General features: G+C 39.3%; 1 protein-coding gene and 1 non-coding gene across 3 annotated transcripts in view; one reads left to right on the top strand and one right to left on the bottom strand.

Moving 5' to 3' along the window:
* RBL2 (RB transcriptional corepressor like 2) overlaps positions 1–26,529 on the bottom strand; it is a 58,054-nt gene that overhangs the window by 21,313 nt on the left and 10,212 nt on the right. For both annotated transcript variants that reach the window (XM_049786058.1, XM_049786059.1), the window contains exons 5-16: positions 26,436–26,529; positions 25,404–25,564; positions 25,250–25,314; positions 23,952–24,138; positions 18,673–18,839; positions 15,186–15,295; positions 14,562–14,665; positions 9,196–9,330; positions 7,427–7,591; positions 4,599–4,710; positions 499–768; positions 73–353 (exon numbers count right to left, since the gene is read on the bottom strand). The exon at positions 26,436–26,529 is cut by the window's right edge and continues 35 nt beyond it. In XM_049786058.1, coding sequence (XP_049642015.1) covers positions 73–353; positions 499–768; positions 4,599–4,710; positions 7,427–7,591; positions 9,196–9,330; positions 14,562–14,665; positions 15,186–15,295; positions 18,673–18,839; positions 23,952–24,138; positions 25,250–25,314; positions 25,404–25,564; positions 26,436–26,529 — 1,851 coding nt within the window. The remainder of the gene's footprint in view (positions 1–72; positions 354–498; positions 769–4,598; positions 4,711–7,426; positions 7,592–9,195; positions 9,331–14,561; positions 14,666–15,185; positions 15,296–18,672; positions 18,840–23,951; positions 24,139–25,249; positions 25,315–25,403; positions 25,565–26,435) is intronic.
* Positions 11,306–11,412, top strand: LOC126029013 (U6 spliceosomal RNA). Its single transcript, XR_007502675.1, has one exon. It is a non-coding gene; the product is annotated as a U6 spliceosomal RNA (small nuclear RNA).

The following is a 26,529-nucleotide window of genomic DNA, read 5'->3' as shown; positions in this document are numbered from 1 at the left end:
TTCAAATGTTGCTTCCCTTCCCTAAACATTTATAATCCCCTTATATCCTTATAATAGTACATGTGAAATTACCTTTCTGAAGAAAAGTGATAAGGAATTGGTCTTCCTGGGTCTAATATGACTGCTGGTTAAAGGTGAGCCTTGTTTCTGCTGTTGTCCACCTGGAGAAATCTGTTGAATAGTCACCTGACCAGGAACTTGCAAGGTTGTTCCAGCTACCTGTTGAGAACTTAAACTTCCAGTCAGGGCCTGAGCACTGAGGGGTTGGATAGAGCCAGTCACAGCTTGTGCCTGTCCTCCGACATTGACTTGTACTGGAAAGAATGTTATCCCTCCATTTTCATTGGCAATACCTAACGTTTGTTACAAAGAAAAATAAACATGAAAAAAATGTAATAATGCAAGTTTCTCTGGACAGAGCATTTCAAGTTCCCGTCTCCCGATAATTTTCCAGTAACTGACACAGAAAAAAGAACTCAAGATCCAATTCTTTCTTACCTTGTACAGGAATGGTCACTGTTTGTCCATTGTTGGCTGTGACAGTGGCTGTTGCCATAGTAACCAAAGTCTGTCCAGGAACTGGTGTGACAGAAACCGCTTCTCCAGATACATTCTGCACAGGGACAGCATTCACTAGAGGCTGGGGGGGAATGTGCCCAGTTGTCCCTCCATCAGAGGGACTATCATTGTCAGCGAACAGCCGTCTTCTGGTAGAGCTCACTGTTGGGCAACTATATCTATCATATACTGTGGTTGAAGATGTTATGCCTAGGATAAAAAATAATTGAACCAATTAACTCAAAGAAACTGAAGTCTGACTTTCATTTATGCTGTTATGTTCAAAACTAAATACATATATGAAATAATCATAAAAAGCAAACAAAAATGTAGAACTTCTATCATTACTACATTCAACTGATGAAATGCAACAGTATGAGAGCAAAATTTAAAGAGAAATTTTGTACTCCCTTTTTCACTTCAATTGCTAAAGCACACTAGATATTATCTTCCATTTCCATAAGGCCTTTATGATTTAGGGACAGTTCTATTTTTTCTATATTACTTGCATGCATAGTTTTTACCTAATATTAATATAAAAATAATTTTACTATAATTTATATAACTTTACTATACTTGAGAACAGAAAAAGTGTTTTCTTCAGTGATAAAATGCCTGTCTTGCATGCTTGAGACCTTAGTTCATTCCTGATATCAAACAAATAAATAGGAGCTGGAGAGATAGCATGGAGGAAAGGTGTTTGCCTTTCATGCAGAAGGTCATTGGTTCGAATCCCGGCACCCCATATGGTCCCCTGAGCTTGCCAGGAGTGATTTCTGAGCATGGAGCCAGGAGTAACCCTGAGCACTGCTGGATGTGACCCAAAAACCAAAACAAACAAAAAAAACAAAATAACAAATAAATAAGTCAGTCACTACTTAATAATGGGACTTGAAAGACTTGATATTACTATAGTATCATTTTCCCTGCATTTGTATAAATGTTTGTGGCTGCACTTATATAAATACATTCTACATAGAAAACATGATTAAGACTCAGTAATATTCTTCACTGAGAATGGAATACATGTTTTGGATTTAATTATGCTTAGTTTATTTTGTAGGGACTACACCTGCTTCATGGTCACTCTTGGAAGTGCTCTAGAACCATGCAGTGCTAGGAATTAAACCAGGATCAGCCACATACAAGACAATTGCCTTCAGCCCTTCTCTGGCTCTCAGTTTATTTCTTTTTTTGTATGGTTTGGTTTGGTTGGTTGGTTGGTTTTTGGGTCACACCCAGCAGTGCTCAGGGATAACTCCTGGCTCTATGCTCAGAAATCGCTCCTGGCAGGCTCAGGAGACCATATGGGATGCCGGAATTTGAACCACATCCTTCTGCATACAAGGCAAATGCCTTACCTCCATGCTATCTCTCCGGCCCCCTCTTTTTTGTTTTGCTTTTGGGCTATATCCAGCTGTGCAGAGAGGTTACTCCAAGTTCTACACTCATAAATTACTCTTGGCAGGTTCAGGGACCATATGGGATTCTGGAGATCAAACCCAGGTTGGCTACATGCAAAGCAAATGCCCTGTGCTATTGTTCTGGCCTCTCAGTTTATTTATTTATTAAGAAACAAATTTAGTTACCCATTTCTAACTATATATATACACATACATATATACACATATATATAATATCTTCTTTAAAAGAAAACCCCAACAATATTTTTAAAAAACTTTAAAATCCACATACATTTTGTCCTTTTTTTTTTTCCCAGGGGGACACAGCCAGCTTGTTTTTAAGGTTTACTTCTGGGTCCCTAATCAGGGAACATTCCTGACAAAACTTAGGGGATCATATAGCATGCCAAGAATTGAACCTTGGCTATATTACATACAAGCACCCTCACTGCTGTACTATCTCTCCAGACCTTTTTGGTTCTTCTGATTTTAAAATGTAAGTCAGTATTTAAATTTTCAAGAAATCACCTGAAATTCCATCATTTGACAAAAATTTTTCTTAATTCACCTAAAAATACCATACGAGATAGGGCCTGAGCAATATAGCACAGTGGATAGGGAATCTCTCTTACACATAGCCGACCTGGGCATGTGGCTGACCTGGGCTCATTAGATCTCATATCCCAGAATCCCATATGGTCTCCCAAACCTGTCAGGAGTAATTTCTGAGCACAGAGCCAGGAACAACCCCTGAACACAGCCAGATATGGCACACACACACACACACACACACACACACACACACACATATGAGACTGGAGTGATAGTAAAATACACACACACACACACACACACACACACACACACACATGAGGCTGGAATGATAGTAAAATAGGTAAGGTGCTTGCCTTGCATGTGACTGACCAGGGTTTTCAATTCCACCAGGAGTGATTTCTTTTTTTTTTTTTAAGCCAGTCAAATTAAGCAGTTGGGGGGGTTATATACCAACTTTTGTGATACTAACGTTAATAAGTTCTGATAAACCACTGCCATCGGACCAACCTACCAGGAGTGATTCTTTTTTTTTTTTTTTTTTTTTTTTCAGGAGTGATTCTTGAGTGCATAGCCAAAAATAAGTACTGCCAAGTATGGGCCAAAAACAAACAAAAAAGAAATATACAGTATACTATTTTATTTATAAATATAATACAGCATACATTTTCCTATATTCTTACATTTTTTTCAGGGCCAAAGAGATAATACAGGGTTATATTGCTTGCCATGTATATGGCTAACCGCAGTTTGATCCCCAGTCTTTTGTTTGTTTGTTTTTGTTTTTGTTTTTGGGTCACACCCGGCAGTGCTCAGGGGTTACTCCTGGCTCTATGCTCAGAAATCACCCATGGCAGGCACGAGGGACCATATGGGATGCTGGGATTCGAACCACTGTCTTTCTGCATGAAAGCCAAACGCCTTACCTCCATGCTATTTCCCCGGTCCCTGATCCCCAGTCTAACAATAACCTAACCTCCTCCTCAAAATAAATCTTCAAAAATATTACCTTTATTTTTTATATGGGCGACCATATAGGTTGCCAGAGATCAGACCTGGGTCTGTCCTGGTTTGGCCACATATAAGGCAAATGCTCTACCACTGTGCTATTGCTCCGGTCCCCAAAATATTACTTTTGGAATACATAAGTAACTTATGTAACTATATAATAATGCACAGAACATTTTCATCTATATATACTCTATTAATTTCACTTGTTGTGAAGTCTAACTCCCAGGTGCTACTCAATATTTTCCCTAATATTTTTTCATAATTTTTATTGAATCACCCTGCATTACCAAGTTACAAAGTTATTCATGATTGAGCTGCAGGCATACAATATTCCAACACCAATCCCTTTACTTTCAGTCTTTCTCTATGGCAGGCACTTTTTTCTCCCCCATCCTCCCATATGCACACCCCTTTTAGGCATTGTGGTTTACCATACTTTTATGGATACAGTATCATGCATGTCACTTTATCTCTTCTCAGCACCTAGTCCTAGAATAGAGTGACCATTTCCCTCTATCATCGTCATAGCGGTCCCTTCCCAGATCTATTCCCACCCCCCATTCCTTCCCTGCCCAGTGAAAAGCTTTCTACTAAGGACAAGTTTTCCTGCTCTTCATTTCTTTTGCTTTTGGCCTTTAGTTATTCTTTATATCCCACATAAGAGTGAGATTGCTGTGTTTCTGTCCCTCTCCTTCTGACTTATTTCATTCAGCATGAATTTCCAGATAAATTAATGTATCAGCAAATTGCATGACTTCATCTATTTCTACAACCAAGTAGAATTCCATTGTGTATATGTACCATACATAGCTTCTTTATCTAGCCATCTGTTCTTGGGCACTTGTCTGCATAGTATTTTTTTTTTTTTTTTTTTTTTTTTTGGTTTTTGGGCCCTACCCGGCAGTGCTCAGGGGTTACTCCTGGCTGTCTGCTCAGAAATAGCTCCTGGCAGGCACGGGGGACCATGTGGGACACCGGGATTCGAACCAACCACCTTTGGTCCTGGATCGGCTGCTTGCAAGGCAAACACCGCTGTGCTATCTCTCCGGGCCCTGCATAGTATCTTTAACTTACATCTTCCAAGTCCTCCAGAATCGGCACGGATGTCATTCACTCTTCTTGGAGTCAAAGGAGAGCCAGAAATACAAATTTCATCTGCTCTTTCTAGATTCTGAGGTGGCATGACCTATAAAATATTGTTTATATAAAATGTCATGATTCAAAACCATTTTAAGTATAAATGCAATTTAAGGCACAAGAAAACTTTTTTTTTGAAGAAATTATTTTTGCACAAAATAAAACCAGCTATCTTTACCATTTTCATGCTAAGGTTAAAAATTCTGGGGTCAGAGAGATAGCTTTTGTAGTAGAGTACATACATGCCTAAAAAAAATGGAAGGCCCTATTTTGTTCCTTAGCATAATGCTACCTGCTACCACTACTGACAAACTGCCAGGTGTGGCCTTAATGGGCCCCAGCATCCCTAGATCCACTTAGATAGGGTTAGGTTGATGGCTCAAGAGCATATCCCTTGTATGATCAAGGACTAAGTTCAGTTGTTAGTAACACAATATACCAAGCACCACAGGGAGGAGCAACATCATATTAGCAGGCCCCTCAATGAACTTCTGACCCTTTGGATGAGTATAGCTGGGAGTGAGTGGCCCCATAAATACCGAGTGCCTCTTGGCAGGCTACCTTCCCCCTTAATTTCTGACAATCTTGGAGCCAGAAGAATCTCTCAAGTAGTAGAACACATGCTTTACATGCACCAAGTATAGTCACCATAAAATTGTTGAAATCTTAAAGTATTCAAAACCTAACAATTTTATATTAAATATAAGTTAATTATTCGTTTGGAAAATAGGATACTAGTTATTTCAAGGTAAGAAATTTACTTAGAAAATGAAAACAGGATGCTGAATATGTAAATATTGGAGCAATCGCACGTTATTTTTCATACATCTTTTTTCTTAGATATAGGCCTAATTTTACAATACTATCCTAGGAACCAACATCAGGAAGACACTCAGTTTACTTGTATTTGTTTGTTTGTTTGTTTTTGGGCCACACCTTGCTGTGCTCAGGGGTTACTCCTGGCTCTGCACTCAGAAATCACTCTTGGCAGGCTTGAGGGACCATTTGGGATGCCAGGAATTGAGTCCAGGTCTGTCCTGGATCGGCTATGAACAAGGCAAATGTCCTTCCACTGTGCTATCTCTCCAGCTCCTATAATTGTTTTCTTTTTTTTTACTTTATCGGATTTCCCAAGCTTTATTTATTGACATACATTTTTGAGGTTTTTGTGTTATATTCATGGGACATCTTAAGTATTTAATAATTTCTTGAAACAGATACATATTTTACTTAAATACCTATTTTAGTCATAGGTAAGTAATGTCCATGGAATATATAAAAATATATACATTATATAATATATATAAAATGTATGATTCCAGGTTCAAACCCAGATACTGTATAGTCTCCAGAGCTCAACCAGGAGTGATCCCTGAGCAAAGTGCCAGGAGAAAGCCCTGAGCACAGCCAAGTTGCTGCCCCAATATATATATATATATATATATTAATCAGAAAGTTTATGCTTTTTCTTTTTTTTAGGAATATACCCTAGGAACACAAAAATACAATACAAAAATCCCTTCCTTACACCTATATTCATTGCAGCACTATTTACCATAGCCAGACTCTGGCAACAACCAAGATGCCCTTCAACAGATGAATGGCTAAAGAAACTGTGGTACATATACACAATGGAGTATTATGCAGCCATCAGGAGAGATGAAGCCATGACATTTTCCTATACATGGATGTACATAAAATCTATTATGCTGAGTGAATTAAGTCAGAGAGAGAGAAAGACTCAGAATGGTCTCACTCATCTATGGTTTTAAGAAAAATGAAAAACATTTTCAGAGACAAAAGAGAGGAGGGCTGGAAGTTACAGCTCACTTCATGAAGCTCACCACAAAGAGTGATGAGTTTAGTTAGAGAAATAACTAAACTACATTGTGAACTATTCTTTTTTTTTTTTTTTTTTGGTTTTTGGGCCACACCCGGCAGTGCTCAGGGGTTACTCCTGACTGTCTGCTCAGAAATAGCTCCTGGCAGGCACGGGGGACCATATGGGACACCAGGATTCGAACCAACCACCTTTGGTCCTGGATCGGCTGCTTGCAAGGCAAACGCCGCTGTGCTATCTCTCCGGGCCCCATTGTGAACTATTCTAACAATGAGAATGTATGAGGGAAATAGAAAGCCTGTCTAGAGTACAGGCGGGGATGGGGGTGGGGAGGAGGGATATTTGGGACATTGGTGGTGGGAATGTTGCACTGGTGATGGGAGGTGTTCTCTTATATGACTGAAACCCAACCACAATCATATTTATAATCAAGGTGTTTAAATGAAATACTATAATTGTATTCTTTTTTTCCCTTTTTATCTTTTTTTTATTGTTGTTGTGACTGAAGTTCATTACACAGAATTATTTACAGTACACAGTGACAATAAATGAAGAGCTTTCCCACCACCAATGTTGTCCTCCCTCCACTCCTGTTCCCAGCTTGTCTCCCACATATCCCTCCTTTACCCCCCAGAATCCTATAATTGTATTCTTTTTTTTTTTTTTTTTTTTTTTGGTTTTGGGGTACACCCAGCAGTGCTCAGGGGTTACTCCTGGCTGTCTGCTCAGAAATAGCTCCTGGCAGGCACGGGGGATCATATGGGACACCGGGATTTGAACCAACCACCTTTGGTCCTGGATCAGCTGCTTGCGAGGCAAACACTGCTGTGCTATCTCTCCGGGCCCTAATTGTATTCTTAATGAGAAGTTTATAGGTGTCTAGATGTACTTTTATTATAGAAAGATAGTAGGTATTTTTACAAACCTCTTCACATGTAGGCACTCTATTTTCATTGTCTCTGATTCTGTCCCACAGTGGAGATTCTGGTTTCCAAGCCAAATGGTCCAGGATCTGTTCTTCAATTTGATTTAGGTGTTTTACCACCTCTCTACAAAGGCCATCTTCTGCTCTAATGAATACTTCTATCACCTGAAATTTTTTTAAACACCCAGTTTTAATCACTTTTTTTTTTACAAAATATTAGGTATAAAGGCAAAATGGATAGATGTATTCAAGTATTTTACATATGTGTAGAAATGAGACAACTTATCAAAAATTACAAGTTTAAGTAACATTGCTACTTAGAAACACTTTCTCTTCCTTTTAAGTAATTTTCAACATGTTTTTCTAATTCATATATGAATTACCTAAAATTCAGTATAGTGATATATTTCAAAAAATTTTAATGAAAACATACTTCATCTACTAAGGTTAAAATCTATTACTCTTGAGCTAGAGAGATAGTTCTCCCTGGTTAAAGGCAGATTAGAGCATATGCCTTGCACGGACAAGGTTCGAAGTTCAATTTCTGGTACTATACTACTTAACCCAGCAAAGTTTAAGTGGAGCCCCAGTGGCCCAAGCAAAGAGCATTTCCAGACCCTCACATTACAGTGAAGCCAAGACAGCTAGGTCATATGTCACGGGGAGTGGCTCCTGAGGCCACCTGAGAATTGTTTTGGGGAGACTAAAAAAAAAAAAAAAAACAAAGAAACATTATTTTAAAATTTTTCTATTTATAAACCAAAAATAGCCCATCTATGTCATTATAAAAATAAGTTTTGAATACTGAGTTATAATGAATTCAAATGATAAATCAGTAACAAGGGAACAACCAACTCAATACTACAACTGAGCTTCAATATAAAATAAAAAAGAATATTTTACTTTGAGAAATATTTATTCAATTTCCAACAAATTAAAAATAGGCTACAACAAAATTATCAAGTAACTGCTACTTTTCAAAAAATCTTTTAGTCACAGCATTTTAAATTCCTTTATCAGATAAAGGGATAAATTCAGAAAACTTTTACCTAAAATTGATATTTGAAGCACAATAAAAAAAAATTAAGAATCTCCCTTGCTACAATCATTGTTAAAAATGGAAAAAATCCGGAGAGATAGCACAGCGGCGTTTGCCTTGCAAGCAGCTGATCCAGGACCAAAGGTGGTTGGTTTGAATCCCGGTGTCCCATGCCTGCCAGGAGCTATTTCTGAGCAGATAGCCAGGAGTAACCCCTGAGCACCGCTGGGTGTGGCCCAAAAACCCAAAAAAAAAAAAAAAAAAAAAAAAAAAAAAAAAAACAGGAAGAAATGGGGCCAGAGAGATAGCATGGAGGTAAGGCCTTGTATGCCCAGCATCCCATATGGTCCCCCAAGCCTGCCAAAAGCAATTACTGATCATAGAGCCAGGAGTAACCCTTGAGTGCTGCCGGGTGTGACCCAAAAACCAAATAAATTAAAAATGGAATAAAAGGGCCAGAGAGATAGCATGGAGGTTAAGGCGGTTTGCCTTGCATACAGAAGGACGGTGGTTCGAATCTCGGAATCCCAAATGGTCCCCCGAGCCTGCCAGGAGTGATTTCTGAGTGTAGAGCCAAGAGTGATCCCTGAACGCTGCTGGGTGTGACCAAAAACCAAAAACCAAAAAAAAAAAAAGGAAGAAATGTACTATATATCAAAATATACTAATTGACCATAGCAGAAAACTAGCCTCTTATATAGTTTCTTCAACATCAGATTTTTAAAAGTACCTTGTAAAAATGATAAAGTGGCACCTCAAATATTTCGGTAATAAATGGAAAATTTCTTATTCCATAAGAAAAAGTGACAACTTCAAGACAGCAGGCCAAGAGTGATCTGTGGAATGCATCTAGTTCTAGAATGCTCTGTAAAACAAGAAAGTTTTTAACAGACAAAAAACCTGACTCTAACAAGATATATCACATACAATTACTACCCTAAGGAAGTTCTATTTCTGAATTAGTTCAAAGTACATGCCTGGTTTCTTACAGAACTTTTCTGAACTTTATAAATTATTTTCATGGTGACATGAATACATGATTTCCATATTTTTTCCTTTGCTCAATAATTTTCCAAACATAAATTTTTATTATCTTCTAGTGAGAAAGTTATGCAGGGATGATGTGGAACTAATTCAAAGAGTTGGAGTGCATGCAGCTATGTGCACAAGGCCTCAAGTCTAACTCCCATCAGCAGATGGCCCTCTGGGCACCAATCAATATAATCTGGTAGCTTCTAGCATTTCTAGACCTGTTAGATTAACCCAAATATGGAATTAGCAAGCCAGCTCTGCTGGGCTGAGCTTTATAGAGTCACAGGTCTCTGGCCCCTCATGACTGCCAAGTTGCCTCACTCCTTCTAAACCCTACTAGGGGCCAGAAAAACTAAACACTGAAACAGGGCCAAAGTGATAATATAATGGGTAAGGTATTTGCCTTGCATGTGTCCAACCAGGGTTCAATCCTCAGCATCCACATGATCCCCTGAGCACCACAGGAGTAGTTCCTGAGTACAGTACCCTCTAAGTATCACCAGGTGTGGCCCAGAATCAAACAAACAAACAGAACACCAAAAACATAAGCAACAAAAGAAAAAAATTCAGCTTCATCAAAATTAAAACCTGGGGGGCTGAAGCAATAGTACAGCGACAGAACGCCAACCCAGGTTCAATTCCCGGCATCCCATATGGTCCCCCAAGCATGTCAGGAGTGATTTCTGAGCACAGAGCTAGGAGTAACTCCTGAGTGCCACTGGGTGTAGCTCAAAAACAAACAAATAAAAAACTAAAACCTTGGGGCCAGAGTGGTGGTGCAAGCAGTAAGGCACTTGCCTTGCATGTACTAACCTAGGACGAACCGTAGTTTGATTCCCAACACTATGTGATCCATTGAACACTGGTTGGACCATGATCAAAAAGCAAGTAGTGAACCAGCAATAGCATAGCAGCAGAGTGTTTGCCTTGCACGTGGCCAAAAGGATCGACCTAGGTTCAATTTCTGGCATCCCATATGGTCCCCAAGCCTGCCAGGAACAATTTTTGAGTGCAAAGCCAGTTGTAACCCCTGAGCACTGTTGGGTGTGACCCAAAATAAATAACAATAATAAAGCAAGTAGTAGTCCCTGAGCACTAAACCAGGTGTGGTACAAAACCGAACATAACAGAAAATAGATAAAGAATTTTAACAGATATTTCTTCGAATATATACAAAGGACAAACAGCACATGGAGAGCGTACCACCACTAGTTATTAGGAAAATGCAAATCAAAAGTATTCTGATACTTTTAAGAAACCTACTAGGTGGGCCGGAGAGATAGCACAGCGACATGGCATTTGCCTCGCATGCAGCCGATCCAAAATGGATGGTGGTTCAAATCCCAGCATCCCATGTGGTCCCTGTGCCTGCCGGGACCGATTTCTGAGCATAAAGCAGGAGTAATTCCTGAGCACAGCCAGGTGTGAACCAAAACCAAAACCAAAACCAACCAAACAAATAAAATCAAAAACAAAACAAACCCTACTAGGGGCCAGAGAAATAGTACAACCATAACACATTTGCCTTGCATGCGGCTGGCCTGGGCCAGACCTTACCCACTAAGTTTAATTCCCAGCAACCCATATGATCCCCCGAGCCTGCCAGGATCGATTTCTGAGCACAGTGCCAGAAAATGAAAGAGTTTTAATGAAACCCTGAGAACTGCCGGGTGTGGCCCAAAACCGGAAAAAAAAAAAACACCTACTAGAATAAATTCTTTTAATTAATTAATTAATTTTTGGTTTTGGGGTCATATCCAGTGGCGCTCAGGACTTACTCCTGGCTCTGCACTCAAAAATTGCTTCTGGTGCTCGCTTCGGCAGCACATATACTAAAATTGGAACGATACAGAGAAGATTAGCATGGCCCCTTCGCAAGGATGACACGCAAATTCGTGAAGCGTTCCATATTTTAAAAAAAAAAATTGCTTCTGGCAGGCACAGGGGACCATATGGGATGTCGGATTCGAACCACCGTCTGTCATCGACCACTATCAGTCATCGGCTGCGTGCAAGGCAAAAGCCCAACTGCTGCTCTATCACTCTGGTCCCTAGCATAAATGCTTTTTTAAAATTTATTAAAGTACTAATGCTTTTCAAAGTTACTTATATATGAATTTTAGATAAACAATCTTCTAACATCACTCTCACCACCAGTATCAGTTTCCTTGCACAGTGTCCCCAGGTTCCCTCCCACCCACCAGTCTGGCTCCTTGGCAGGCAGGCACGTTTAAATTTGGTTGCTATAGTTTGGATCTCATGTCTCTGGTATTTGTTTCTGGTTTTGTGGTTTGGATATATGACTATATCACTTTTCTATATCATTAATGTACCTGAGGCTTTTGACTCCCACACCTATCTGCAACTCCACTCCCTTACTTCCTAGCCACTTTTTCTTACTTTACCTCTTGATTACTTTCCTTTAGTGTTCTCAACACCCTTTATTCTGGGATCATGGGTAATCTAGGCATTCCACTTTTTATATATTGTATTTAGGATAATTGTTTTAATGAAAAATAGGGGGCTAAAGAGATAGAACAGAGTAAGAAACTTTCCTTGCAAGCAGATAGGAGGGTTTTATTCCCAGCACTAGATATGGTCCCCGTAGTACCACCAGGAGTGATTCCTGAGCATAGAGCTAGGAGTAAGCCCTGAGCATCACTAGATATGACCCAAAAACAAAAAAAGTGAGTAAAATTTTTTAAAAAGTTAAAAGTTATGGTAAAAATTAGATTAGTGAAAATCAGTGAGATACTACAGTAGGTAAGGCACTTGCCTTGCACATAGCTACGTGTTCTGGGTTCAACCCCCAGTACTCCATATAGAAAAGCCAGGTATAAGATCTGAGTACATCCAAGTATGAGCCAAATTCAAAACAAAAAATTTAGATCAAACTATTTTATTGGTTACCAAGAGAAAATATAATTTGCTTTTAAAGTGGATGGGTCCCAGGGGCCAAGTGGGAGAAAAAAACGGACAGAACTAAATATCCAAGCCAAAGTCAATGAAAATAGTATCAAGAAGCCCAAACTATGACAATCTAAACACAAAATGGACCTGTCATACTGGTAGACCAAGGGGCTAAGAGCAGAGATATAGAATGCATGCTGGGAACTCTGGTGGATGGAATGGCCCTAACTCACTATCACTATATGCCTGAAATACAACTATGAAGGACTGGTAATTCACAATGATATCAATAAGAAAATTTAAAAAATATGCACATATGTTACAACTCAAGTTCAACATCTAACAATAAAAAAAATTAGTATATATGCCTTGGCTAATAAAATCTAGGAGAAAGAGGGGCCGGGCGGTGGCGCTGGAGGTAAGGTGCCTGCCTTACCTGCGCTAGCCTAGGAGACGGACCGCGGTTCGATCCCCCAGCATCCCATATGGTCCCCCAAGCCAGGAGCGACTTCTGAGCGCATAGCCAGGAGTAACCCCTGAGCGTTACCGGGTGTGGCCCAAAAACCAAAAAAAAATAAAAAAAAAAAAAAAAATCTAGGAGAAAGAGATCCAGGGATGCAGCTTACTGGTAGACTTGCCTTGTATGTGTGAGTCCCTGGGTTGTATCCCTGGTATAGCATGGACTCCTAAGTAGCACCACATGTTCCCCCCACTAAAAAGTAAATAAATAAAATAGGAGGGGGCAAAGTGATAGCACAGCAGAACGGGAATTTGCTTTGCATGCAGCTGACCAAGTTCAATCCTCAGCATCACATATAGTCCCCAGAACCTGGCAGGAGTGATTCCTGAGCGCAGAGCTAGGAATAACTCCTGAGCACTGCTGGGTATGGCCCAAAATCCAATAAATAGGAAAAAAATTAACCACAGGGCCAAAATGATTGCACAGCAAGTAGGGCGTTTGCCTTGTACACAGCAACCCGGGTTCAATCCCTGGTATCCCATATGGTCCCCCAAGTCTGTTAGGAGTAATTTTTTTTTCTTTTTTTTTTTTTACCTTTGGTTTTTGGGCCACACCTGGTAACACTCAGGGATTATTCCTGGCTATGCGCTTAGAAATCGCTCCTGGCTTTGGGGACCATATGGGATGCTGGGGGATCAAGGCGAGGTTTGTCCTAGGTTAGCACATGCAAGGCAAACGCCCTACCACTTATACCACCTCTCCAGCCCCTGTAAGGAGTAATTTCTGAGCACAGAGCCAGAAGTTACCCTGAGTGCCACTGGGTAAAACTCCCCAAAACGAACAATAAAAGAATTCACTACAGAGGAAGACTTAAGTAAAGTCCTATCAGTTCAATATTCAGTTTATTCTTTCAATATAGTGCTTTAACAAAAACTATTTAACAAAAACTTATTTAAAAGTCATCTGAGGGGGCCGGGCGGTGGCGCTGGAGGTAAGGTGCCTGCCTTGCCTGCGCTAGCCTAGGACGGACCGCGGTTCGATCCCCCGGTGTCCCATATGGTCCCCCAAGAAGCCAGGAGCAACTTCTGAGCGCATAGCCAGGAGTAACCCCTGAGCATCAAAGGGTGTGGCCCAAAAACCAAAAAAATAAATAAATAAATAAATAAAAGTCAACTGAGGTAACATGATTGTAAACATGTGACCTAAACTATAATAAGGTTTTTATTTAAAGTCAATTAAAGGTGGGCCCGGAGAGATAGCACAGCAGCGTTTGCCTTGCAAGCGGCCAATCCAGGACCAAAGGTGGTTGGTTCGAATCCCGGTGTCCCATATGGTCCCCTGTGCCTGCCAGGAGCTATCTCTGAGCAGACAGACAGGAGTAACCCCTGAGCACCGACGGGTGTGACCCAAAAACCAAAAAAAAAAAAAAAAAAAAAGTCAATTAAAGGTTAAATTTGAATGTCTTAAAACTTTCACCAGGATCTTACTAAAAGTGTTAATTATACCACATGCCTTGCTACAATAAGAAATAGTAAGTGCAAGACTGGAGATAATAGAGCTCAGAATACAGACTTTGTTAGGTGCCAACCTTTTCCTCAAAGCAACAGATTATTTCTCAGATTTTGTTGTTGTTATTGCTTGTTTGAAGAGAAACTACATCTGATTATGCTGATCAATACAGTTTGTTTACTCACAGATAAATCCATGTCTCCAACTCTTTTTTGTTCCTGATCAAGAATAGATTCTAGTACTTTGTAGTAAAGCATCTCTGCAAAATGAAAATGCCTGCTGGAAATTTCTGCATATACAATAAAGAAAACAAAAATCAGATGCAAAGAAAATACTGTGGAACATGAGTGTTCATCTCTCTCATCCTCACTATGAAATTTAAAAGCCAAACCAATTTCTCTGATAGATGCATTTCTTTATTTTACATCAAATTGGAAATGAAAATTAAAGACTTGGAACACAAAAAGTAGCACATGTCAAACATAATAAAGATAGCAGGTCTATACTGAGAAGGGCCCAGAAATCACTTGGTTAACAGCAAAATTGAACAATCATATTCTAATCCTGAGTCTAGAGTCATTAAGTCTTCATAGTTTTTACTCAGTTACCAAGAAAGGACTCCAGGTAGTTAAACTTTAAGGATGAGGGCAGAGCTAAGAAGACTAGTCAAGGGCTGAAGCAATACTTTGCATGAGGGAACACTAGATTCAGTTCCTAAGATTACATTGCACCCAAGTATGGCTAAGTGTATCAACTCTCCCCAACCCTTCAACACAGATGAATACAATATAGATAATATTAAACCTTACCATTAGCACAATTGCTAAAATCCTCATCTGGTTGGAAATTCTGAGAATATATTTCATACATTTCTTTCAGTCTTTTAGTAATAGCCTGGGTTGGATTTCTAGAACATGTCCTAAAAATAAATTATATAATAAAAATCTTGCTAAGTCACAGAGCAATAAACTATTATATCTTTGTAATTTTTAAATCTGAAAATATAAAATACTGAGAAGCTATACTTTTTCAAATTAATCAAGGTGATCTAATTCTTTTTTACCAAATGTATTACCACTGTGAGAGGAAAATGTACTTCTCATAAGACTATACTTTTACAGTAGTAAGTTTAGCATCCTTGACCAGTGCTCACTGATGCCCATCTGTAAATGGCTCCTATCACTAGAAATCACTAGAAATGACAAACTAAATTGCCCTCAACTGTTTCTCTACAGGACAGCAGAATAATCAATAAGAACTTGGATGAAAAGCTGGAGAGATAGTACACAAGGTAAGGCACTTGCCTCCCACATGCTGACCTGGTTTCAATTCCAAGCACCCCAAATGATTTCCTGAGCCTACCAGGAATGATCCCTCAATAGAGCCAGAAGTTATCCTGAGCACCACCTGATACGGAAAAAAAAGTCCTCTAACTCCCACCCCCAAGAAAAAGAAATAGACGAAAGGGGCCTGGGCGATAGCACAGTAGGTAGGACTTTTGCCTTGTACATAGCCAACCTGGATTCCATCCCCAGCATCCCATTTGGTCCCCTGAGACTGCCAGAATGATTTCTGAGTGTAGAGTCAGAAATAACCCCTGAGTGCCACTGGGTGTGGCCTCAAAACTCAACTCAACTCAACTCAACTCAACTAATGAACTGGGGACCAGAGAGGTGGCGCTAAAGGTAAGGCATCTGCCTTGCAAGCATTAGCCTACGATGGAAGGCGGTTCCATCCCCCAGTGTCCCATATGGTCCCCCCAAGCCAGGGGTGATTTCTGAATGCATAGCCAGGAGTAACCCCTGAGCATCAAATGGGTGTGACCCAAAAATAAAAACAAAACAAAACAATAAACTAACAAACTGGAAGACTGGGACTAGTAATGTAGCTTAATGATAACTTGAATGCTTTGTATGTATGAAGTCCTAAATTCTATCCTCAGGATAATAAAACAAGCAAAAAAGAACTGTAATAAAATAAAGGAACACATAATCTGTATTACTGACTCACATAAACCATTACTGGAACTCCACAGTTTTGAATTCAAAATACAATTTATTCCATTGACCTCTATTTGGGGGGGGGGGTCACACCCAGCAGAGCTCAGGGATTAGTCCTGGATCTCTGCTCAGAAATAGTTCCTGGCAGGCTCAGGGGACCATATGTGAAGCCAGGATTCAAACCACGATCCTTCTGCATGCAAGGCAAACGCCTTACCTCCATGTTATCTCTCCAGCCCCATTGCCCTCTATTTTTACTATAAATGCTACAGACCTTCAGTTAGATAAATCATCCTCATGCAAAGGTCATGCAAAAGAGGATTTCCTTGAGGTGTTCAGGAGTCCTGGAGGCAATTTGGCCAGCCAGTATTGGTTCAGTGCTAGAGTTCAGAGCTGCTGGGGCCTGGCCCAGGCAGTGCTGGTGGAGCCTCCAGGCAATGTTCTCACATGTAGGCTTTCATAACAACTTTGTTTTATCTTAATCATAAAGATACATATTCATTGTAAAATGCAGCAAGTTTAGGGTTGGAGAGATAGAAGATAAGGGGCTTGAGAGAACCCTGGGAGCTATCCCTGGTGCTGCATTTGGTATCACAGCAACACTAGGGGTCACTCGTGAGCACAGTCAGGAAACCCTCTGATCACTAGGTGTAGATCAAACCCTAATGACCTAAATTTTAAAAATTATACAGAAAAAAAAATGAGTGATAATTGTGCTAAAGATAACTACAAAGTATCATATGTGAACTATTTTATTTAGAGACTATAAAGAGATATGGAATATTTCTGTATTAAGACAGACTTTTAAAATATATCAAATGCTTCTGAATTCTACATAAATCTCTTTGGCAACATGATTTAGGAAGAGGTCATACAAACACAGCCTGTAAAGTGTTAATTATAATCAGGTTTATGAACAAAGAGGACTTCATGGAAATGTACAGGAACACTTTAATACTAAGAGGAGACTTAGAGGAAGTTTTTTTCAAATAAAAGTTGCCAATAATTACGCACAGGAAACGAGATTAAACCTTTTGTGTTTTTGATTAAAACTACCAGCCTTAGACAGTTTAAGGAAACAAAGACAGTTAAGTTTTTCTCTGGCCAAGAGAGTTTTATAAAGCTAACTAAAGTTATGGTAGTTGCATATAGTAGCCACCTTGCATGCAGCTGACCTAGATTAGAACCATAGCACCGCATATAGTTTCCTAGATTCCTTCAGGAGTGATTACTGAGTATAGGGCCACAAGTAAGCCACTGGATGTGACCCAAAAGCAAAAATGGAAAATAAAAAAGAAGTTTCAACTCCTTATAAAATCCTTTACAACTCTCATTTTCACTGAATTCCCTCAATCTCCTTCCTTGAAATCGTAAGGATAAAACAGACAATAATAACTCTTTTAACACCTTATTTTACAGTATCTGGTACTGTGTCACTATCTCCTATAATATATTCAAGTATAGACTAAACATTTGAATTCCCCCAGCTTAAACTTCATGCCTTTAGAAGGTATTAAAATGAGGACAGAGGCCCACGAAAGGGATTAGTGCCCCAATAAAAGAGACCTTAGAGCTGAGTAATGCAGCATATAGCCACAGAGAGCCACCAAATAATTGCTGTGAGGAGAGAAGAAAGAAGGAGAAAGGGAGAAAAGTGCAGGATGAAGAAAGGGAATGGATGTGAGGTAAAGAGGTCATTAAAGAAAGAGGGAGGAAGAGAAGAAAAAAGACAGGAAGAAATAGAGAGAAAGAGAGAACTGAGAAAGCTCCCTTGTCTCCATGAGGCATACCTCATGAAGATAGCAAAAAGCTATCTATAAATCAGGAAATGGATCTCACCAAGAACTGCATCTTTTAGTGCCTTGATCTTAGAATTCTTACCTCTAGAACTATGAAAAAAAATTTGTTATGTTGTTCTTTTTTTTTTTTTTTTTTTTTGGTTTTTGGCTTTTGGGTTACACTTGGCAGCGCTCAGAGGTTACTCCTAGCTCCACGCTCAGAAATCACCCCTGGCAGGCTTGGAGGACCATATGGGATGCTGGGATTCGAACCAATGACATTTTATTTCCATGCTATCTCTCCGGTCCCTGTTACGTTGTTCTTAAGCTAGTCAGTGTAGGGTATTCTGTTATAGCAGCACAAATGTACTAAGATTCTTCTATTATGTATACTCCCTAAGATGACAGGATTGAGGATGTAACTGATAATTACTAATGAATTAATTAGAGCATTAATAGTGAGAATTGGACAATATTCAACAACAAGGTAATAGAAGACAAGTAGCACTTAAACTAACCTTAGAATCTGTTCCAGTTTCTCACTTGGTGCATTCTTAAGGCCTGCCAGCATGGTGTGAAGGCGACTCAAACTATGTGTAGCTGTAGGAACTGGGATCGCACATGGGCTGTTATCTTTAATGTACCTCACACCAGTAAGTGGTGTGGAGACTCTAAGTGCTTTAGACTAGAGTGAGAGGAAAAGCACATTATTTCAGGTCAGAAAGACTTTCAATTATGTCAGCAATGACAATTCAAGTCAATGAGACTAGAACAATAAATTTTTAACAATACAATATTTTATCAACACATATTCAATATTCAAATGACTATGCCTGAAATTTAAGGATAATACCACCATAAGACAGACTATCATAAGACTATAGGACCAATTATTTGTATTGTAGTCAACATACAATAACATTGTTTCTTAAAAGTTAAACCTCTAAGTCAAAGCATATTTCTTTTTTTTTTTTTTTTTTTTTGGTTTTTGGGCCACAACCGGTAACACTCAGGGGTTACTCCTGGCTACGAACTCAGAAGTCGCTCCTGGCTTGGGGGACCATATGGGACACCGGGGAATCAAACCGCGGTCAGTCCTAGGCTAGCGCTGGCAAGGCAGACACCTTACCTCTAGCGCCACCATGCCTGGCCCCCAAAGCATATTTCTGACTAAAACTCCTTCAATACTTGAGCATGAGCAAAATTAAGCTAAAAACTTATGAATATCTCTGAGAAACAGAATTTTATAGCCACATCTACTTTTTTTAGCCACATCTATTTTTTTGTTTTGTTTTGTTTTGTTTTTTGTTTTTGGGCCACACCCAGCGGTGCTCAGGGCTTTCTCTGGGCTATCTGCTCAGAAATAGCTCCTGGCAGGCACGGGGGACCATATGGGACACTGGGATTTGAACTAACCACCTTTGGTCCTGGATCGGCTGCTTGCAAGGCAAACACCGCTGTGCTATCTTTCCGGGCCCAGCCACATCTATTTTTATAGTCAAGAGATTGGCAAAAGAAATCTATGAATTACATATGCCCAAATACAATCCATAAATTAACAAAAGCCATCTAAATAGATAGCAAACTCTCCTAGTTTCAAAATCAAACCTAATGCAGAAACATCCTCATGCAGAGCAGTTAGTTATTAGAATCTATTACTAGAATTACTTTTTCTCCAGAAGTGGGCAGACTTTCAGTATAAAAATAAATTTAAGTCAACATTCTAAAACATAAATATGAAAAACATTTTAATTATTGTCCAAAAGTTTAGCATATATACATGTGCTAGCTAATAAAATATCTTTCTTGGGGTTGGGTGATGGCTAACAATGGGAAAGCAAATATCTGATATGTACAAGTCCTGGGTTCAATACCTACCACAACATAGCCAGATATAGCCCTGGTGGGGTTCACATCCTGAACACTGATGTGGCCCTGGCGGATACAAGCATCTCTGGCCCAATGCCACATCACTGGTTAGTCAGGTTAGCCCCATACTCTTGACCAAAGCTATGTATGGCTCCTGTAAAAAATAGTTTTTAGGGCAGGAGAGCTAGCACAGGGGTTAAGATGCTTGCCTTAATGCATCAAAAGTTTAGGGGCCGGAGATAGCATGGAGGTAAGGTGTTTGTCTTGCATGCAGAAGGATGGTGGTTCGAATCCCGGCATCCCATATGGTCCCCTGAGCCTGCCAGGAGTGATTTCTGAGCATAGAGCAAGGAGTAACCCCTGAGCACTGCCAGGTGTGGTCCCCCCAAAAAAATGCATCAAAAGTTTAAGTATGCAGCAAAAGTTTAATCCCTGTCACTGAATCTGATTCCCTAAACATTACCAGAAGAGCCCATTGAGCACAGAGACAGGAAAAAGGCCTGAGCCTTATCAAGCCTTCAAAAGAACATAATACTACAACCATTTCAGAGAAAACTAATTACATTTAAGGAATTCCTTACTTGTAAGATCATAGACTTTTCAGAAACCATACAGAACCAAATATACAGAACAAAAACCATAGAATACAAAAGGGAATGACATAAGAGATCCAGTGCTGAAAGAAAGGAATTTGCAACTGATTATACTGCTCTGTTACCATTAAAAAAGAAGAAAGGATAAATTAGAGCAACAACTATGTCCACTAAAAAATGCCCATGAAAGAACACTAAAGGGTCTCATAAAATGAAAAGCAATCTGACATACAGTAAAAGCAATGCAAGTACACAACTGGCATTTGGGAGAACACAAGAGTGAAAATATGACCCACTAAAATGAATCTAAGTTTGATTGGCCTAATAGGTCACAACAATAGAATTTTATATATAAATTTCAATAAACCTTAAAACCTACAGAAGAGGGGCTGGAGAGATAGCACGGAGGTAGGGCATTTGCCTTGCATGCAGGACAGTGGTTCAAATCCCGGCATCCCATATGGTCCCCCGAGCCTGCCAGGAGTGATTTCTGAGAGTAGAACCAGGAGTAATCCCTGAGCACTGCCGGGTGTGACCCAAAAACAAAACAAACAAAAAAAAAACAACCCTACAGAAGAAAACCATTTTAAAAACTGGAGAAGGGGGATATGGGGAAAGCTCAAAGGGTGAGAACATATGCTGGGCAAATACAGGTTCTCAGACTTGATCTCCATCAAATATGACCTCCCTTGCTCTGTCAAATATAACTCAGGAAGGCCCCTCAAAAAAAGATAATAAAACAAGAAAATAAAACTGAAATATGGAACTAAAAAATGGCACAAAAAATTATAGGGGACTGGAAGATAATACATTGTAGATTCCTGGCATCACATAGTCCCCCACGTATTGCCATGTGCAGCATTGGAAGTCACCAAGCAACTCTAGGTACCTAAAGGCTTAAAGGCTCTCAGCACTGCTGAAGTCGCCTGGGTACCCCTGTCACTGCAGGGCCCAAGAAGCATCACATTCTTGTGCTCTTGAACTACCAGTTGCCAAGAAACATAGCTGGACCACCAATCAAGCACAGCTAGAGAGTTCCTATCCCCCAAAAAGAATGCTATTAACATTAAGAGAAATAAGTGTGAGAAATAAAATATTGCAGCACATCAAGAAAACATCTAGGGGGCCAGAGAGATAGCATGGAGGTAAGGTGTTCGCCTTACATGCAGAAGGATGGTGGTTCAAATCCTGGCATCCCATATGGTCCCCCCGAGCCTGCCAGGAGCGATTTTTGAGCTCAGAGCCAGGAGTAACCCCTGAGCGTCACAGGATGTGGCTCAAAAAGCAAAAAGAAAAACAAAACAAAACAAAACAAAAAAAACATGGTAATAACTATTTCAATAAATACTTGAAATATATTTCAAACACTTCCTAAATATTAGTGTTGCAATTAGAAAACATAGCATGGCAGAATGATCATTTAAAAATGTCTTTTATTTATTTATTTATTTATTTTTGCTGCCTCAAAGAAACACACACCTTAGTTTCTAAGACTCAGAATCAAAGTAGAAGGTTGAAAAACAATTCTACAAAAAAGTAGTAACTTTTTTTTTTTTTTGGGTCACACCCAGCGTTGCTCAGGGGTTACTCCTGGCTGTCTGCTCAGAAATAGCTCCAGGCACGGGGGACCATATGGGACATTGGGATTCAAACCAACCACCTTTGATCCTGGATTGGCTGCTTGGAAGACAAACGGCGCTGTGCTATCTCTCTGGGCCCCACAAGTAGTAACTTAAAAAAAAACAGACAGGTAAAATTATATTCATATCACATTAAATTCCCAACTGAAGAAGAAAAAGAGATGGAATGGATATGATATTACTGATATATCAAGAAAGCTTTATGGGGCCAGAGCAATAGCATAGTGGGTAGGGCTTTGCATGTGGCCGACCCAGGTTTTATCTCCAGCATCCCAGATAGTCCCCAGAGCCTGCGAGGAATGATTTCTGAGCACAGAGCCAGGAGTTACTCCTGAGTGTCTCCAGGAGTGGTCCAAATTTAAAAATTAAAAAAAAAAAAGAAAGCTTTACATTAACCAATGCACCAAAACACATTAAGGAACTATTAACAGAATAAAAGAGTGATTCCATTAATTAGTTAATTAATCAATAATTAGTAGGGGAACACCTTAATACCCCATTTGCACATATTGACAGATCAACTAAACAGAATAAAGAAATAGAATTAATGATGAATTAGAACAGAGGGTTGTAACAGACATTTATTTTCACTCCCAAATAGCTAAATTTACAATTTTTCCTAACTGCACACAGAACACAGATATACACAGTATACAGATAGCATATACTCAGATACAAAACAAATATTAATGAATTTATGCAGATTGAAATCATACCAAGTAGTTTTTTTCAAATCACAATACTATAAAATTAGGGACCAGAGAAATAGCAGAGGGTAAGGTGCTTGCCCTGCACTCTGTCAACTTAGGTTCAATCCTTGGCACTGTATATGGTCCTCCAAGTACCAAGTTATCACTGAGCACAGAATCATTAGTAAGGCACAGCCAGGTGTGGCTCAAAACCTCCCAACTTAGAAAATAAATTAAATTAAATTATACATTAACCCCATTTAAGTGATTTTCACCAATAACACACTTGGGGTACCTTGGGGACCCATTGAGTGCCATATGGTCTTCACTGAGAAACTCTATCTTAGGTGATAGCACCAACTTAGATCAGTCATCATTTTCTAAATATTTATTATGTTCATTATAGGCTGCATATTACTAAGATCCATCTTTTCAAGACCAATAGTAGAAGCGAAGCATGTTACTTTAAATTTATATGAGATACTTTTATTCTTGGATTTAGTTTTAAAGAAAAACTTTGAGGGGTTGCAGAGATAGGACAGTAGATATGGCATCTGCCTTGAGTGCACAGCAGACCCAGTTCAATTCTCAGCACCCCATATCGTCCCCCCAAACACACCAGAAGTAATCCCTGAGCACAAAGCCAGGAGGTACATCCTTAGTATCTCTGGGTATGGCTCAAAAACAAAACAAAAATTTTAACAGTTGTTAATGAAAACTAAATAGAGATAACTTTTTCAATTAAGTAGAGTTCACCAATTAAGTAAAATTTAGTAGAATTTATCCATTCCTATTGAAAACAAAGTATTCACTCTTTTTCGTGTTCTCTCTCTCTCTCTCTCTCTCTCTCTCTCTCTCTCTCTCTCTCTCTCTCTCACACACACACACACACACACACACACACACATACACACACACACCTCTTACCCCCCCCCCAAATAAAGCAGAGTCTCCTCTGTGGCATATCGTTCCTATATATCTATTCTTCTAAACTACTTCAACTCACTTTGTCAAAGTGCTGTTGCAAAATGCTTTTCATTTGCACCCTTTCAGCAGTCTCTGTTCCTGAACCAGTAGTCAGACACCTTGAAAGAGTACCAATTTCCTCCTCAGCATCCTCTCCAAGAAATATCCGTTCATCTAAATTCCCAACAGATAACACATACTCTTCATAGGCCTTACTGATGGCTTTACTATAAAGAAGAAAAAAAGACAAAATATACAAAGAACTATCATTTCGGTAACTATTTCAGGACATTTAGTTATTTTTTGTTTTTATTTTTTTAATTTATAATAATTTTTATGAAAATTAACTTTTACTGAAATTATTATTATAAAACAGTGTAAAATGCAGGACTGAAGGGGGCAGGAGTATAGAGTTCAGTGACACAGCTATTGTCTCCTGTGAAGAGTTCCAAGGCTTAATACCCAACACACAAAAAAAAGTAATACAATGCAAACTTGCTATACTAAATCAGTTCATTCATATGGTCAGTATTTCAGAATATGCTAATCTACCTAGTAACTGCAGTTTCTAGAAGAAGCTAAAACTGTTGAGAAAACAGAATAGCGCAAAGGGGTAGAGCATATGTCTTACATACTCAAGACCCAGATTCAATACCCACCAAAGCACTGGCCCTCAACACTGAAGGGTCAGTCCAGGTGTTGGTCCCAAACACTACAGAGGTGGTCCTGGTGGACGCCACAAGTCTCAGACTCAAAACTTTCAGGACCGACTACGGGCTACATATCACTGTGGTGCCTGGGCCCCTAAGCCCTGCTAGGAGGTTGTTATCTGTTTAAAGAAAAATGTCACAGCAGCTTAGTTCTCTTTCCTGAAAGGATGCTTTAGGTACCTTTGAAGATCTCTATACTTCTACAGCTTTACTTTTCAGTTCACATATCCCTGTAATGTTCCAAAATAATGTTCCAAAATAATAAAAATTTCTTTACCTCAAAAACTATAATTTATGCTGGAGTACATTCTTTTCACACAGGAATCCCAGTTTCAGTTCCCTGGCACATGATTCTCCAGGCACTTTTGGAGGTATAACCCCCAAAATTTGTGGGGGTATACCCCACATGTTGCAAAATAAGTTTTTTTCAAGAATGGTTATATATGGGGTGGGGGGCAAAAAAAAGAATGGTTATATAGTTTTTAAGTAGCAGCACATCACTATTTGTTTGTTCTATTCTCCATAAGATAGTCTCAATTTCCAGCATACTAATAATAAAAACACTAAATTCTAAGGTTTCCAATGTATACAATTTAAAATATTAAAAACCATTTATAACAGTACTCACAAACTCTCTCCAAAGTTTCCAGGTTCTAAAAATCCAGTAAGATTTTCTTCTTTTCCCTTAAGGAGCTATGATGAAAGAATAAAATCCTTAAGTCATCACATTAAGTCAAATCTTTCCCCAGAGAACACATTCCCATTACTTTCTTACTACTTACCTTTTTCTCATAAAGTTTCCTAATATAAGGTTTCCAAAAATGCTCCTTTATTCCCTTTGCTTCTAAAACTAGGCCATGATGTAAAGAACAGAGCTTCTCAATGACACAAGGTGGGTCAGAGGAAAGTTTTGAATCCTTAGGATGAAAATCTTCAGAAAAGCCTACAACAAAAAAAAAAAATAAAGATTATATACTTTGATTTAACTATGTTAGATCTATCATCTTGGTTTATCACCTTAATTTAGTAGATATAAAAATTCTAAAAGGGGAGAAAATGCAGGAAAATATACTGCCTGTTATACTATCCAATACCTCTATAAATATATATATATATATATATATATATTTTGGTTTTTGGGTCATACCAGCTGCGCTCAGGGTTTAGTTACTCCTGGCAGACTCGGGGGACCATATGGGATGCCAGGATTCGAACCACCTGCATCTGCAGTTGCATGCAAGGCAAATGCCCCACCTTCATGCTATCTCTCCCACCCCACACCTCCATAAATATTTTGTTTATTTGTTTTGTTTTTTGGGCCACAACCATTGACGCTCAGGGGTTACTCCTGGCTAAGTGCTCAGAAATCACTCCTGGCTGGGGGGAACCATATGGAACGCTGGGGGATCGAACCGCAGTTTGTCCTATACTAGCACTTGCAAGGCAGACACCTTACCTCTAGTGCCACCTCGCCGGCCTCTTCATAAATATTCTTACTGAGTGCTCAACTCCTACTTGTAAGTCCTCTGGGTAAGTATGATATAGAATTTCTAAAAGCATTTATGCCTCTAAGTATACACTAAGTATACATTGTGTGCTGTGGCAATTCCCAAGAGTAAAACATAACATTAGGGGGCCAGAATACTAGTACAACAGGTAGGACATTTGACCTGCATGTGTCCAACCTGAATTCAATTACTAGTACCCCATTTGGTTTCCCAAGCCCACCAGGAGTAATCCCTGAGCATCACTGACTATGCCTCAAAACCAACAGAAAGCTGAGCTGCCTTTATAATCTTTGTTTACAAACTTACCTTTAAAATTAGGATTTACAAGTTCTTTTCGATTGGAACACTGAAGGGCATTTCCATAAACTAAGTCCAAAGCACAGAGCAGAAGATGATAAGA

Source organism: Suncus etruscus, chromosome 14 (assembly GCF_024139225.1).
Source record: "Suncus etruscus isolate mSunEtr1 chromosome 14, mSunEtr1.pri.cur, whole genome shotgun sequence".
Taxonomy (NCBI): Eukaryota; Metazoa; Chordata; class Mammalia; order Eulipotyphla; family Soricidae; genus Suncus; species Suncus etruscus.
Note: the sequence above shows the minus strand (reverse complement) of the source record. Positions and strands in the feature narration are given on the sequence as shown.